At 38.0% G+C, this 17129-nt stretch overlaps 1 protein-coding gene across 1 annotated transcript in view; it reads left to right on the top strand.

Annotated features, from left to right (window-relative positions):
* FOLH1B (folate hydrolase 1B) overlaps nt 1-17129 on the top strand; it is a 71609-nt gene that overhangs the window by 16606 nt on the left and 37874 nt on the right. The window contains exons 5-7 of the mRNA XM_006075174.4: nt 9971-10096; nt 11329-11515; nt 15761-15854. Coding sequence (XP_006075236.2) covers nt 9971-10096; nt 11329-11515; nt 15761-15854 — 407 coding nt within the window. The remainder of the gene's footprint in view (nt 1-9970; nt 10097-11328; nt 11516-15760; nt 15855-17129) is intronic.

Genomic DNA, 17129 nt, shown 5'->3' with positions numbered 1-17129 from the left:
GTTTGCCTCTAAATCTAAATTACCACAAACAGTGTTGGAGAGCATGTGCTCATACATGCCCCTGTGTGGGCTTGCAAGGGTTTCTCTGTGTACAGTAAACCAGTAGTGGGATTGCTGGTTTGTAAGGAACACTACATTTCACAGTGTTCAGACTGCAGCCGTTTATCGCTCTTTGCAACACTATATATGAGCGTTCCTTTTCCCTCACATTTTCATCAACAATTGAGGTTATATAACTTTCTAAATTTTGCCTATCTAATTGTGTTCTTTTGTTAGTTTGGGATTCTCAAGGCAAGAATACTGAAGTGGTTTGCCATTTCCTTCTCCAGTGGCCCACGTTTTGTCAGAACTCTCCACAATGACCCATTCATCTTGGGTGGCCCTACATGGCATGGCTCATAGTTTCATTGAGTTAGACAAGGCTATTATCCATGTGATTAGTTTGGTTAGTTTTCTGTGATTCTATGAACAAAGCTAGTGGAGGTGATGGAATTCCAGTTGAGCTATTTCAAATCCTAAACGATGATGCTGTTAAGGTGCCGCTGCACTCAAATGCCAGCAGATTTGGAAAACTCAGCAGTGGCCACAGGACTGGAAAAGGTCAGTTTTCATTCCAATCACAAAGAAAGGCAATGCCAAAGAATGCTCAAACTACTGCACAATTGTACTCACTTCACACACTAGCAAAGTAATGCTCAAAATTCTCCAAGCCAGGCATCAACAGTACGTGAACTGAGAACTTCCAGATGTTCAAAATGGGTTTAGAAAAGGCAGAGGAACCAGAGATCAAGTTGCCAACATCTGTTGGGTCATAGAAAAAGCAAGAGAGTTCCAGAAAAACATCTATTTCTGCTTCATTGACTACACCAAATCCTTTGACTCTGTGGATCACAAAACACTGTGGAAAATTCTGAAAGACATGGAAATACCAGACCACCTTACCTGCTTCCTGAGAAATCTGTATGCAGGTCAAGAAGCAACACTTAGAACCAGACATGGAATAGTGGACTGGTTCCAAATCAGGAAAGGAGTTATGTCAAAGCTCTATATTGTCACCCTGCTTATTTAGCTTCTATGCAGAGTACATCATGCGAAATGCTGGGCTGGATTAAGCACAAGCTGGAATCAAGATTGCTGGGAGAAACATCAATAACTTCAAATATGCAGATGACACCACCTTTATGGCAGAAAGTGAAGAGAAACTACAGAGCCTCTTCATGAAGGTGAAAGAGGAGAGTGAAAAAGCTGGCTTCAAACTCAACTTTCGAAAAACAAAAAACTATTCTGTTTTTGTATTTGGTCCAGTCACTTCATGGAAAATAGATGGGGAAACAATGGAAACAGTGACAGGCTTTATTTTCTTGGGCTCCAAAATCACTGCAAATGGTGACTGTAGCTATGAAATTAAAAGACGCTCCTTGGAAGAAAAGCTATGACAAACCTAGACAGCATGTTAAAAAGCAGAGATGTCACTTTGCCGACAGAGGTCCATATAGTCAAAGCTATGGTTTTTTCAGTAGTCATGTATGGATGTGAGAGTTGGACCATAAAGAAAGCTGAGCACCAAAGAATTGATGCTTTCAAACTGTGATGCTGGAGAAGATGACCCTTGAGAGTCCCTTGAACACTAAGGAGATCAAAACAGTTAATCCTAAAGGAAGTCAATCCTGAATATTAATTGGAAGGACTGATGCTGAAGCTGAAACTCCAATACTTTGGCCACCTGATGTGAAGAACTGACTCATTGGAAAAGACCCTGATGCTGGGAAAGATTGAGGGCAGGAGGAGAAGGAGACCACAGAGGATGAGATGGTTGGATGACATCACTGACTTGGTGGACATGAGTTTGAGCAAGCTCCAGGAGTTGGTGATGGAAAGGGAAGCCTGGTGTGCTGCAGTCCTTTGGGTCACAAAATGTTGGGCATGACTGAGCAAATAACTGAACTGGATTGTGTTATTGTTGTTCTGCTGTGAAATGATTACCAGCCATCTTTTCCTGTTGAATTTCTGGCCATTTTCTTACTAACTTCAGTGGTTTCTTAAATATTTTAGTTATTCGTCCCATATTGGTTTAAATATTGCAAACATCTTCTAATTTTATTCATATTTGTTCATGTTGTCTATAATGCTTTTTACTGAAAAGAATTCTTTTATTGTGACATTATCCAGTGTTCTCTTTATATTTTCACACTTTGGGTCTTTCTTAATTTCCTCATTCTTTATTTACAGTGATACAGTCAGAATATCCCCAAAATACTAATAGCTCTTTATTTAAAAATAGCCATGATATTACCAATTAAATATAAGGACAAATGATATGTAATAGCAGAAAATATAACAAATATGTAGTTTAAAATAGCCCTCAAATATAAAATGAATTGTAAAAATTATTAAATGAGTGTGAACTGGTTGAAGAACAGTGAAATTTTTTGAGCAGTGACAATATTATGTATGAAGAAGATCATGTTTCTGGCTGGGAAGACAGAGTTTTATAAGATAAGCACTCAGTTTATAGGTTTACTCTATAATCAATGAAAATTCCCCAATTAGTTTTGTACATTTTTTTTGTTTCTTTTTGTTTTTTCATTTGTTTTCTTCTAGTTTTCAGTTGAGTTCAGTCGCTCAATCATGTCCGACTCTTTGCGACCCCATGAATTGCAGCAAGCCAGGCCTCCCTGTCCATCACCAACTCCTGGAGTTCACCTAAACTCATGTCCATGGAGTTGGTGATGCCATCCAGCTATCTCATCCTGTGTTGTCCCCTTCTCCTCCTGCCCCCAATCCCTCCTAGCATCAGGGTCTTTTCCAATGAGTAAAATCTTCACATGAGGTGGCCAAAGTACTGGAGTTTCAGCTTCAGCATCATTCCTTCCAAAGAACACCCAGGACTATCTCCTTTAGAATGGACTGGTTGGATCTTCTTGCAGTCCAAGGGACTCGCAAGAGTCTTTCTTCTCCAACACCACAGTTCAAAAGCATCAATTCTTCGGCGCTCAGCCTTCTTCACAGTCCAACTCTCATATCCATACATGACCACTGGAAAAACCATAGCCTTGACTAGATGGACCTTTGTTGGCAAAGTAATGTCTCTGCTTTTCAATATGCTATCTAGGTTGGTCATAACTTTCCTTCCAAGGAGTAAGCGTCTTTTAATTTCATGGCTGCAGTCACCATCTGCAGTGATTTTGGAGCCCCCCAAAATAAAGTCTAACACTGTTTCCACTGTTTCCCCATCTATTTTCCATGAAGTGATGGGACCAGATGCCATAATCTTAGTTTTCTGAATGTTCTAGTTTTACTGAGATATAATTGGTATCTCAATAAGACTATAAGTTTGGGGCTTCCCCTGTGGCTCAGTAGTGAAAAATTTGCCTGCAATGCAGAAGACATGGGCTTGATCCCTGTATCAGGAAGATCCCCTGCAGAAGGAAGTGGCAACCCACTCCAGTATTCTTGCCTGGAGAATCCCATGGACAGAGGAGCCTGGCGGGCTACACTCCACAGGGTGACAAGACTCAGACACGACTCAGCAACTAAACAAGAACAACTGTACGAGCTTAAGATACACAACATAATGATTTGACTTTACATACATCATGACAAAATTATGACAATAAATTTAGTGATAAAGGTACAAAGAAATAGAAAAAAAAATTTTTTTTCTTGTGATTAAAACTCTTAGTATTTACTCTCTTGACAACTTTCCTATATAAGATAACAGCAGAATTAATTTTATTTACCGTGTTGTACATTTCAAGTCTAGTACTTACTTATCTTTTAACTGGAAGTTTATACACGTGGACTGCCTTTCTCCAGTACCCACTACCCCTTACCCTCCATCTCTGGTAACCACAGATCTGATCTCTATGCATTTGTTTTTGAAGTACAGTTGACCCATAACACTCTATTAGTTTCAGTTATACAACATGATTCATTATTTTTGTATATTTCAAAACGATCACCACAATGAGTCTAGTTACCATCTCTCACTACACAAAGATATGATGTATTAATAGTTACTGATTATATTCTCCAGACGGTACATTTCATACCTGTTTCTTTATTTTGTACCTGGAAGTTTATACTTCTCAATCTCCCTCACGTATTTCTCTCATCCTTTCACTCCCTCCCCTTTGGCAACTACCAGCTTGCCCTCTGTATCTATGACTGTTACTGTTTTGCTTTGTTTATTCATGTGTTTTTTAGATTCCACATGTAAGTCAAGTCATCAGGTGTTTGTCTTTCTTATTCTGACTTATTTCACTCAGGTGAATACTCTCTAGGTCCATCCGTGTTAATGCAAATGACAAGATTTCATTCTTCTTATGGCTGAGTAATACTGCATTGTAGATTATATTATATTTACCACATCTTATTTATCTATCTTCTTTGATGGGAGTTTAAGTTGCTTCCATTTCTTGACTATTATAAATGATGATGCAGTGAACATAGGGTTGCATGTGTCTTTTTGAATTGGTGTTTTTGTTTTCTGATAAATATCAGGATTGGATATGCCCCAGGAGTGGAATTCCTACATTGTATGGCAGTTCTATTTTTAATTTTGGAGGGAACCACCATGCTGTTTTCCATGGCGACTGCCCATGCCAGTGTGTGTGTGTGCTCAGTTGTGGCTGACTCTTGGCAGCCCTATGAACTGTAACCCGCCAAGCTTCTTTGTCCATGGGATTTTCCGGGCAAGAATACTGGAGTGGGTTGCCATTTCCTCCTCCAAGGGATCTTCCTGACCCAGGGATATTTTCTTGCATTTCCTGCAGTGTCAGGCAGATTCTTTACCATGGAGTCACCTGGGAAGCCCACCAACTGTGCCAGAGTGTTCTCTTTTCTCTGCATCCTCACCATCACATTATTTGTTGTAATTTTGGTGATAGCCATTCTGATAGGTGTAAAGTGTTATCTCACTGTGTTTTTTCTTTTTTTGGCTGTACCTCACAACATGTAGGATCTTAGCTCCCCGCCTGACCAGGGACCACACCTGTGCCCCTTCAGTGGGACCATAGCGTGTTAACCACTGGACTGCTTGGGGACTTTAGTCCCTCGTTGTGGTTTTAGTTTTCATTTCCCTCATGGTTAATGATGTTAAACATTTTTTCATGTGCCTGTTGGCTATCTGTATGTCTTCTTTGGAAAAATGATTATTCCATTTTCTGCCCGTTTTTTCAATCGGATTGTTTGTTTGTTTATATTCTTTGTATATTTTGGGTATTAGCCTCTTATCAGATGTATCATTTGCAAATACATTTTCCTATTCAGTAGACAGCCTTTTAGTTATATTGAGAGTTAGTTCCCTTTGTTGTGCAAAACTTTTTTAGTTTGAGGTCGTCCCATTTGTTTACTTTTGCTGTTTCCCTTGCCTGAGGAGACCTATCCAAAAAAATATATTGCGAAGACAGATGTCAAAGAGTGGGCTACCTATGTTTTCTTCTAGATATTTTATGGTTTCAGGTCTTACATTTAACTCTTTAATCCGTTTTGAATTTATTTTTTTTAATGGTATGAGAAAGTGGTCCAGTTTGATTCTTTGAAATGCAACTGTCCAGTTATGACAGAATTATTTTACTCATAAGAAAATTATATTATAGAGATGATTAACTCATTTCTTTCAAGTAGATTTAAACTTTCTATATTAATGCAAGGCTGGAAGATACATGGGATTCTCCAAGGGATTCTCCAAGGACTTGTGTATGTTCAAATACTAAATTGGTTTGCTGGCTGGTGTGTTTCATTGGATTACCTATAACCCAGGCAGTGGAATGTTAGTTTTGTTTTTTAATTATGTACGTCTGTATGTGTTCTTAGGATATTTCACCGTGAGCGTCTATGGATCTCGGGTAGCTCAGCTGGTTAAGAATCTGCCTGCAATGCAAGAGACCCTGGTTCGATTCCTGGATAGGAAGTTGCCCTGGAGAAGGGACAGGCTACCCACTCCAGTATTCTTGTCTGGAGAATCTCTGTGGACAGAGAATCCTGGTCTTAACTAAGCGACTAAGCACACACAGTCTGTGGATCTACATCTGAATTCTCTGAAAGTGAAAGTCGCTCAGTCGTGTCTGACTCTTTGCGACCCCATGGACTATACAGTCCATGGAATTCTCCATGCCAGAAAGAATACTGGAGAGTTTAGCCTTTCCCTTCTCCATGGGGTCTTCCCAACCCAGGGATCGAACCCAGGTCTCCCACATTGCAAGGGGATTCTTTACCAGCTGACTCACAAGGGAAGCTCAAGAAGATGGGAGTGGGTAGCCTATCCCTTCTCCAGAGGATCTTCCTAAACCAGGAATTGGACTGGGGTCTCCTGCATTGCAGGCGTGTTCTTACTAACTGAGCTATCAGGGAAGTTTTGCTTTAGGTTATTTGAAATTAGCAATTCAACAATGTCTGTAATTATAGTTTAATTCAGTGGTTCTTGACTGTAGCTTGTATCACAGTAATCTAGAGGGCTTGTAAAACACAGATTCTGATTCACACCCCCTAAATTTCACTAGATCTTGGGTGAAGCCTGAGAGTTTGTTTCTGGTAAGGTCCTAGATGGTATTGACTCTGGGTTCAGGAACCATGCTTTGAGAACCATTGATCTTATGTCCCAATTCTGTCTCTATTAACAAGAGCAGGAAGATGGAAGCTTGAAAGAAATGGAAAATTCTAACAGTGCAACATTGTTAATTATTTCCAGTTATAAAACAATTGTGCAGTGTAAATTTTACAAGAAGGTCATTGTCTGAAAACAGAGATTTTTTCTAACTAGCAGTGACAGCTTGCATTTGTGAAGTGCCAAGAGGACCTGTCTGCCCACACTTGTTTTCATTTTCAAAGTTTTCTGTCATTTTCAAACTAATTTCTTCTCCTGTGCCTTCTCCATCCCAATTTGTCCTGTGAGATGTGCAGATTAAAAGGTAGCTACAATTTACAGGCATTTAAAGAAGTAGTCAGTTTTCCCAAAGTTGGTGATACTATATATGAATAAATTTCAAGTAGAACATTTATGCTAAACAGAATTCACTGGAACCAAATTGGTTAATGGCTATGTATTCACAGTTGGAATAAAAGAGTGCTCTAGAGAAGGCTAATGATTATAAACCAGACATACAGTGCTATCATCAATAGTTTGTTAATCTTGCATCGATCTTGGGAAGAAAAATAATAGCTAAAAGTAATCCTTTTCCTGGAGCAAAGATTCAAATGTCACTTTCTCAATAAGCTTTCTTCATTGTTTTTGGAAATTGCACACAGCTGAGTACAAGGTCTGTTTGCTGACTATATTTAAACTTAATTTTTTTTCTCTATAGAACTCATCACCTTTTAATATGGTATACAATTTGCTTTCACCAGGACTTCCCTGGTGGCTCAGACGGTAAAGCGTCTGTCTACAATGTAGGAGACCTGGGTTCAATCCCTGGGTTGGGAGGATCCCCTGGAGAAGGAAATGGCAATCCACTCCAGCACTATTGCCTGGAAAATCCCATGGATAGAGGAGCCTGGTAGGCCCCAGTCCATGGGGTTGCAAAGAGTCAGACATGACTGAGCAACTTCACTTTCACTTTCACAAGTTGCTTATTACTTTTATGATTTATCTCTGCCTTCCACATGAACACAAGTTTCTTCAAAGGCAGGGATTCTCTGTATCTGCAGTTCCTAGAATGATATGTCTTCAATATATTTGTGGAAGGAATCCGAGAGTCAGCTTGGAAACAACCTTATTGCAATACATTATAAATCTGTTGTGCACGTGTTATGAGACATAGTCAAAGAGGAAAACAATAACCAAAATAAAATGATGGGAAATAGTGTGAGACAGGAATAGGATATAAGAAATAGTATAGGATGGGGACTTCAAACACTAGGGTATGTAAAGACTTTCCAAAGGCAGATATAGGATCATTTAAAATAAAACAGTCGCATTATTTGTTTCTCAGTAGACTCTTCATGGAATTGAGAACTAGCCTGTGGTAAGGCTCTGCTGGTCCCCTGTTCCCACCTCCCTGATTTACAATTATTTATTTCTTATATTATGAATGAGAGACATCACTCATCCATCCTGAAACATATCTCTGAGTTGTAAAAAAAAAAAAAAAAAATCTCTAGGCCTCCAAACAAAGATGCTAGTGACAGATTCTAATAGCTAGGTGACAGAAATTTGTCAAGTCAAATGGTTTATAGTAGAACAAAATTAAAAATGAGTCTAATTGAGTTTCCAGCTAAAACCATTAGAATTAACTTGGATAACAGATCAGTGTGAGATTTAGGGGTTGTAACTTGGAAAGAGTTAAAATAATTCAGGGAAAATTCCATAACAACTTTTTTTTCATTCATATCCTAAAATTTCTCAAAACATGTCTAACAATGAGAAATGTGAATAGAACTGATAGTCCTGACTTATTCTGGAAATAATTTATTCATCCATAGATCCATGACCAAATGTTTTAACATCCCATAGCACTGAAAGCTGTATTTCAAGCAAAATTTTATGCTTAGGCATTGTTTATGAAAGTGTAATGATGCTTAGACTCACTTTGATACTGCTAATAATTATAATAGTAAGTCACTTGAAGAATTTTCCTAAAATGTACAGCTTGTCATAGGAAATAAATATTTTTAAACACTATACACATGATTCTTAATCAAGGCAGGTTTGGCAGTGATTAAGATTTACAAGCATTATCCAGATTTCTAGGCAGCAGAAACTGAAATGGAATTTGCCATGCTAGGTGTTAATTAAGGAGTGTTCTCTTGGGATCAATATCTGTGGCAGGGAGGGGAAGGAAGCTGGAACAGACAGAGGGAGAAATTGCAGTTCAATGCCAGTTCAAGGACAGCCTCAACTGACCCAGTGGGCTGCTCTGGAGTCAGAATAGCCCTTCAGAATGCCCTGGGCTGGACAAAGATGACCAGATCTTTCTGTTCCCACATGGATCAGTCATTGAGCATGTGTATCCTGGAAGGGCATGATCTCGAGCAGCGTGGCTGTGTGTATCTGGTTTTGAGCAAGGGCTGACTTTGAAGATGGCCTGCAGAGAGCCTTCCTTCCCTGGAGCAAGGACATCTTCAATGAAGAGGAATCTAGGCAGCACACCCTGGTGTCACCTTAGTATATAGTAAGATGCTTTAGGCAAGGGGGAAGATACAAGTTCAAGGAGAAAACTTGATGATAAAATTCTGACTGAAGAGTGTGGCTTTACAATGTTGTTGAATGATGTTGAATAATAAATCATTATAGTATTTAAATTCTTTTGGATGTAAATAAAAGAGGTAAAATTGCTTCTGAAAATGTTAATGTTTATAATGTGCTGGAAATTGTATTCTTTATGGCAACTTAAAGATATGACAAACAATTTCAGATGTGAACCTAAAAATAAAGGAGAGATACATTGCTTTTCAAAATTAATTTAAGGAGTAGGTAAGCAAAAAAAAAAAAAAACTGTGTGAAGAACACTGATCTAATCTAGCAGGCCATTTTACAAATGATAATGTTGAGACTCAGAGATTTCCTTGTGATTATTATAATGATATGAAGCCAAATTTGTAAAGTAGTGGCATTACCTGACCATTATTTCTTACCTGGTTGTGTGAAGATGCATTGTGAATATACTTCAAAGAGAATAAAGCTCCCATGAAGGGCTTTTTAACCTAGGGAACCTGGCCCCCTCCAAATTGCATAGGACAGTGTATATATTTATGTGCATTTTCCTGGGGAATGCTTCTCTGTAGTTTTATAGTCACTACAGAGGAGACATTTACATAAACAAGACTTAATATTTAATTAATTAAGTCTCTACCTAGCTAATTGCCTTCTCAATTCAAGTTCATTTCTCCCCTGAATCTCTTATCAGAGGCTTTTTTGACCCTCTTACGTATTCTTGCTTCTTTTCTCTTTCAAAAACGCAAAACAATCTTCATGCTGAGAAACCTCTTTTATGAAATCTTTCTTGTACTAAGTCATCTATGTTCTCAACAGGGTGACCTAATATATGTTAACTATGCACGAACTGAAGACTTCTTTAAACTGGAGCGGGACATGAAAATCAATTGCTCTGGGAAGATTCTGATTGCCAGATATGGGAAAATTTTCAGAGGAAATAAGGTAAAAAAAAACACAACTCTTTGTTTTTCTTTTCAATAAAAATAAAAAGTTATATTGTATCTTGGGCTTTCCTGATGGCTGAGACGGTAAAGAATCTGCCTGCAATGCAGGAGACCTGGGTTCAATCCCAGGCTCGGGAAGACCCCCTGGAGAAGGGAATGGCTATTCACTCCAGTGTTCTTGCCTGGGGAATCCCATGGACAGAGGAGCCTGGTGGTCTGCAGTCCATAGGGTCGCAGAGAGTCAGACATGACTGAGGGACTAATGCTTTCTGTTTTTCATATTGTATCTTACATGGGTAAGATACTTAAAATTTTTTGATGACCATGATTTTCCCATACTCTTTACCATTCCCGCCTAATAGGGAGGGTACATGTGCTAGTTTATAGGCAGGTTTTAACCTGGGTCATTGGAATTTGGCCTCTGTAGAAGTTCAAGGAGAACAGCACAGGTTTTTCCATATCTACACATTGTCCCTGTGGTCTATGAAGTAGCGTGCATTGGATTTGGTGTTAGTCTTTAGTATCTTTAAATATCATCTTTGAAATATTTGCTAAATTAAATTTTGGTGTTAATTCTTTGTTAGAGGTAATGAGACAAGCCAATCTATGCACAGCAGTTTTGAAAGTTACCAGCACTTGATCTGGGGCTTCCCAGGTAGGATAGTGATAAAGATTGCGCCTGCCAGTGCAGGAGATGCCAGAGATGGGGGTTCGATCGCTGGGTCGGGAAGATCCCTTGGAGTAGGAAATGCAGCCCACTCCAGTATTCTTGCCTGAGAAGTCCCATGGACAGAGGCGCCTGGTGGGCACAGACCATGGGGTCACAAGGAATCAGATACGACTGAGTGACTGAGCACATAGAGCACTTGATTTTTTTTTTTTCCTCTTTTCTGGGAAATTAATTTAAAAAAATATTCTCTTTCAACCATAGAAGAAATGGGAATCTAGTCTGTGAAATCTACTTGTTTATTGTGCTTCTAGACTAGAGGAAGGAAACAGCAGGTACCTGTTACCACTGATAGGTACATTAAAAAATATCTGCGCCAAGGGCTAATCCAGCCCTGGAAACTAGGTTTCAGAGCTTGCATAAGAAAAAGACAAAACCAATTCTGTGAGACGTCCTTTGTTGTAAGCATAAGGATTAAAGATAAGGACTGAAGATAAGTTTTAGTTACTTATTTAAGTGTAATTTCAAACAACCAACCTAAAATAAGAAAGACTGTTTTCCAGGTTAAAAATGCCCAGCTGGCTGGGGCCAGAGGGATCATTTTGTACTCAGATCCTGCTGATTACTTTGCTCCTGGGGTGGAGGCATATCCGGATGGTTGGAATCTTCCTGGAGGTGGTGTTCAGCGTGGAAATATCTTAAATCTTAATGGTGCAGGGGACCCTCTCACACCTGGCTACCCGGCAAATGGTGAGTGATCAGGCTTCAGTCAACACAGAAACTTTTAACATTTTGAAGTGATTTTATCAAAAGATTTCCTTTGACAAAAGGATAAAGTATGTCATTTTTTTACTGTCTTTGCATCTAAGAATAAATTAAAGGGTTTTGAAGTTGGAAAATTATTGGTTTGGGTCCCTTATCCCTTGTTTGGAACCATTGCATCTGGTAGGTTTTGAAATGCAGACATTTTCAGATATTTAAAAGTAAGATGGTGCATATACCTTACTGCATAACATTCACATAGTCTGGGACAAAATGTGGGAAGCAAGCATGTAAATATTTTACAGTAAAATGTATGAATAATCATTTTAAGCAGAGGGTACATAAATAATATAAATAGCCTCAGGTCTGTTCAAGTTAGATCTTGCTGCCAAATTAGTTTATATCAGATCATGTTTTGTTGCCAAGTATTAATAAATGCCCTCTGACCAGTTAATGGATTTTACAGTTTTTTAAAATTTCTAATTGTAGATAAGGGACAGTAAAACAAACTCTATAAATCCCTGAAATGGCATATTTTGAACACAGAGTCTGGAAAATGCTTATTGTGTCATTACTGTGTAAAGACAATAGTGATCACTTTCAAGGAGTATTTCCAAAATTCTAGCTTTTAAATGCATTAACGACCCTATAAGCTTTGTTGTATTATTATCTCTACTTGACAGATGGGGAATGTGAAACCAGAAAGAAGTAAACAGTTGCCTTGTTCATTGCACCATTAAGTGAGGAGTGGGGATTCAAATTCAGATTATCTGGCTCCAGAGTCCATGTATTTGTCTCATGCTGAAATGCCCTGCTGTATAATTATTAACAAGAGAACTTGGAGCATGTTTTTAATGTACTCAGCTATTTGATAACGTTTACAAAAATCTGTCATCATTTAGTTTGTGTGGTTTAAAATTAATAAAGGTTTATAACTTGGATAAAGTAGGTTACCCAAGTATTGGTGGTATTTCCATATTTATTTTTCATCTTGGATCCTTCTATCTAATTGTAGACTCCTTTAAAGCTTATGTATTTGGCTTTGTAAGTTTTTAAACATAGTACATTGTCATAGTTTTTTTTAAGCAATACGTATTATCCTGTGATAAAATCATGTGTCTACCTGAACTTTACTAACTTAGCCTTTTTATTCCCAAGTTTTGAAAAATGCAACTTCTCCTAAGCTCTGTTTGTTATAAAAAGCTAAAATTATGAACATAAAATAAAATCAACTGGAATATTTCTGTTTACTATGCTCAGATTTAAAAGATGACATTGTAGAAATGTTATCCCTATGAAGCTTCCATTTGTTGAATTCCCTTTTGTGTCCTATTCTTTCTTATTTTTCTTTTAATTTCACTCTTTATTATGGGATAGTTCTGACACAAAAAATTAGAGATAATGAATACCATTTTGTCAATGTTATTTTGTCTATTCATTGCCCTTTTTTGATTATTGCTCTAAATTAAAAAAATCCCATGTAATGTATTATTATGTCATTTTGCCATAAAAAGACTAGCTTTTACGATCACCTACATCAAAAGAATTCCAGAAAAACATTTACCTCTGCTTCATTGACTACACTAAAACCTTTGACTATGTGGATCACAACAAACTGTGGAAAATTCTGAAGGAGATAGGAATACCAGACCACCTTACGTTTCTCCTGAGAAACCTGTATACAGGTCAAGAAGCAACATTTGGAACCAGACATGGAATAACACACTGGTTCCAAATCGGGAAAGGAGTACATCAAGATTGTATGTTGTCACCTTGCTTATTTAACTTATATGCAGAGTACATCATGTGAAATGCCAGACTAGATGAAGCACAAGTTGGAATCAAAATTTCCGGGAGAAATATCAATAACCTCAGATATACAGATGACACCACCCTAGTGGCAGAAAGCAAAGAAGAACTAAAAAGTTTTTTGATGAAGTTGAAAGAGGAGAGTGACACAGCTGACTTAAAACTCAACATTCCGAACGCTAAGATCATGGCATCTGGTCCCATCCCTTCATGGCAAATAGATGGAAACAGAGGCAGATTTTATTTTCTTGGGCTCCAAAATCACTGCAGATGGTGACTGCAGCCATGAAATTAAGAGATGCTTGCTCCTTGGAAGAAAAGCTATGACCAACCTAGACAGCATATTCAAAAGCAGAGATATTACTTTGCCAACTAAGGTCTGTCTAGTTAAAGCTCTGGTTTTTCCACTAGTCATGAATGGATGTGAGAGTTGGACAGTAAAGAAGGCTGAGTGCGGAAGAATTGATGCTTTTGAACTTTAGTGTTGGAGAAGACTTGAGAGTCTCTTAGACTGCAAGGAAGTCAAACCAGTCAATCCTAAAGGAAATCAACTTGGAATATTCATTGGAAGGACTGATGCTACAATTGAAGTTCCAATATTTTGGCCATTTCATGTGAAGAGCCAACTCATTGGAAAAGACTCTGATGCTGGGAAAGATTAAAGGCAGGAGGAGAAGGGGATGACAGAGGACAAGATGGTTGGATGGCATCACTGACTCAATGGACATGAGTTTGAGCAAGCTCTGGGAGATGGTGAAGGACAGGGAAACCTGGCATGTTGCAGTCCATGGGGTCGCAAAGAGTTGGACATGATTGAGCAGCTGAACATTAACAATAAATTTCTTGTGATTTGAAATCTTGGAGAAAAAAATGGAAAAATAGCTTTTATTTTTCTTAAATCTGGAGAAATGACAGGATGTGTGTTTTTATTTTGAGGTAGAGTTTACATGTAATGACATGCAAAGATCTTAAGCATTAATTCACTACATTAAAAAAGTTGTATGTATCTGTGTCACTCAAAATAAGATATAAGACATTTCTGTGACTTCAGAAAGTTCTCTGGTGCCCATTTTTGGTCAGTTTTTACCATAGCCCCACCCCTAGAAGCAGCCATTTTCTCATATCTTTTGTCATTCATTAGTTTGGTTTTGAACTTCATATAAATTGAATCACATTATATCTGTTCTTTTGTGTGTTGACAGAAAATCAAGTAACAGTAAAGCTAAGAAGAAAGAAAAGAGAATGTTATTTATGCCAAACTGAGGAGTATAATCCAGGGAACAGATTCTCAGAAGCTCTGAGAACCATTCTACTGGTTGGGAGTTAGAGATGCAATTTTATACGTTTTTGAGAAAAGAATTTATGCATCATACTGACAGATTAGATTTGTACATAAAGTTGACCAAAGATATTTTGATTCAGTAATGCATGTATAGAATAGGCCTTTGGTCAATATGACTCCATGTATGGTGTGAAAAAGAAATATTAACCTTAAAATGTCAATACTGACATCATAAGAAAGGATCCATTTTTCTCAGAGGTTGATATTATTCTACTTTGAGGAGGTCTGGTTAATGTACTATGCAGATGCACATTTAACACTTGCAAAGACTGCCATAAACAGAGCATGTTATCCTTTTTCCTTCTCAGTTTAATTGTCTTGTCATAGAAAAATCTGTGATTTTTTTCCTCATCATTTGTTTTGCTGCATTCACTCAGTATAACAAGTAGAGATTAGTCATGTTATTGTGTGTATTGATAGTTCCTTCCCTTTAATTGCTGAATAGAATTCTATTATGGGACTCCTTTATAAATTGCTTATTCATTCTCCTGTTTGTGAACAGCAGGATGGTTCCCAGTATTGGCTACCCAGATTCAGCTGCTATGAGCAGTCTTGTGCAGGTCTTTCTGTGAACATATGTTTCTGTCTTTCTTGGGTAAATACTAGGAGTGTAGTTGTTGTGCCATAGGGTATAATTTTCTGAATAACATTAATTTTCAAAGAAGTTGTTTAAAGTGACTATAAAGAGTATATACACTCTTAGAAGAAATGTATGCGAGTTTCAGTTGCAGCACATTTTTGATAACATTTGAAGCTGTCTTTTTAACAGTTCTAGTATATGCAATTTAAAAGTGTGTTTAGTGTGGTTTGGCTCAGCTGGTAAAGAATTCTGTAATGCAAGAGACCTGGGTTCGATTCTTGGGTTGGGAAGATCCCCTGAAGAAGGAAAAGGCTACCCATTCCAGTATCCTGGCCTGGAGAATGCCATGGACTGTATAGCCCCTGGGGTTGCAAAGAGTCAGACATGACAGTGACTTTCACCTTATTATTATTTTTTTTTTTTACTTTCACCTTAGTGTGATTTACAGAGAACGTTTTGAAAGGGACTCCATTTTTATTAGAAATATGTTCAACTTTTTCAGAATATGCTTATAGACGTGAAATCGCAGAGGCTGTCGGTCTTCCAAACATTCCTGTTCATCCAATTGGATACTATGATGCACAGAAGCTCCTGGAGTAAGTTTGTAAGAAACAAGCAGATGGTTATTTGAGTAATTCTCTTTACCGACATTCTTCAGGTGTCATGCTTTTGTCTTCATTATTCCATACCAAAGTTCTCTGTGGTGGGTGGAATATACAATTTTAGCACTGTTTTATACAACAGTGATTCTAATCTGGGATTTGCTTTAAATACTGATAATAAAGTGAAATACCACCATGAAAGTGAGTCTTTCCAGATCATCAACTTCAGGGATTGTAACAATCATTTGATCCACTGTGCTTTTTTTCTTTTTTGGTTTTTTAAAAAATTAATTTATTTTAATTGGAGGTTAATTACAATATTGTAGAGGTTTTTGCCATACACTGACATGGATCAGCCACGGGTGTACATGTGTTCCCCATCCTGAACCCTCCTCCCACCTCACTCCCCAGCCCAACCCTCTGGGTTGTCCCTGAGCACCCTGACTCAGGCAAGGAACCTGGACTGGTAATCTGTTTCACATATGATAATATACATGTTTCAATGCTATTCTCTCAAATCATCCCACCCTCACCTTCTCCCACAGAGTCCAAAAGTCTGTTCTTTATATCTGTGTCTCTTGTGCTGTCTGGTATATAGGGTCATCATTACCATATTTCTAAATTCCAGATATATGCATTAGTATACTGTATTGGTGGGTTTCTTTATGACTTACTTCACTCTGTATAATAGGCTCCACTTTCATCCGCTCATTAGTATTGACTCAAATGCATTCTTTTTAATGGCTGAGTAATACTGCATTGTGTATATGTACCACAGCTTTCTTATCCATTCATCTACTGATGGTCATCTGGGTTGCTTCCATGTCCTGGCTATTGTAAACAGCGCTGTGATGAACATTGGGTTACATGTGTCTTTTTCAATTCTGGTTTACTTGGTGTGTATGCCCAACAGTGGGATTGCTGGGTCATATGACAGTTCTATTTCCAGTTTTTTAAGGAATCTCCACACTGTTCTCCATAGTGGCTGTACTAGTTTGCATTCCCACCAATAGTGTAAGAGGGTTCCCTTTGCTCTGCACCCACTCCAGCATTTATTGTTTGTAGACTTTTTGATAGCAGCCATTCTGACTGGCGTGAAATGGTACCTCATTGTGGTTTTGATTTGCATTTCTCTGATATTGAGTGATGTTGAGCATCTTTTCATGTGTTTGTTAGCCATCTGTATGTCTTCTTTGGAGAAATCTATGTTTATTTCTATGGCCCATTTTTTTATTGGGTCCTTTATTTTCCTGGTATTGAGCTGCATGA

The sequence above is a fragment of the Bubalus bubalis genome, chromosome 5, assembly GCF_019923935.1.
Source record: "Bubalus bubalis isolate 160015118507 breed Murrah chromosome 5, NDDB_SH_1, whole genome shotgun sequence".
NCBI classification, from domain to species: Eukaryota; Metazoa; Chordata; class Mammalia; order Artiodactyla; family Bovidae; genus Bubalus; species Bubalus bubalis.
This window is presented reverse-complemented; position numbering and strand designations above follow the sequence as displayed.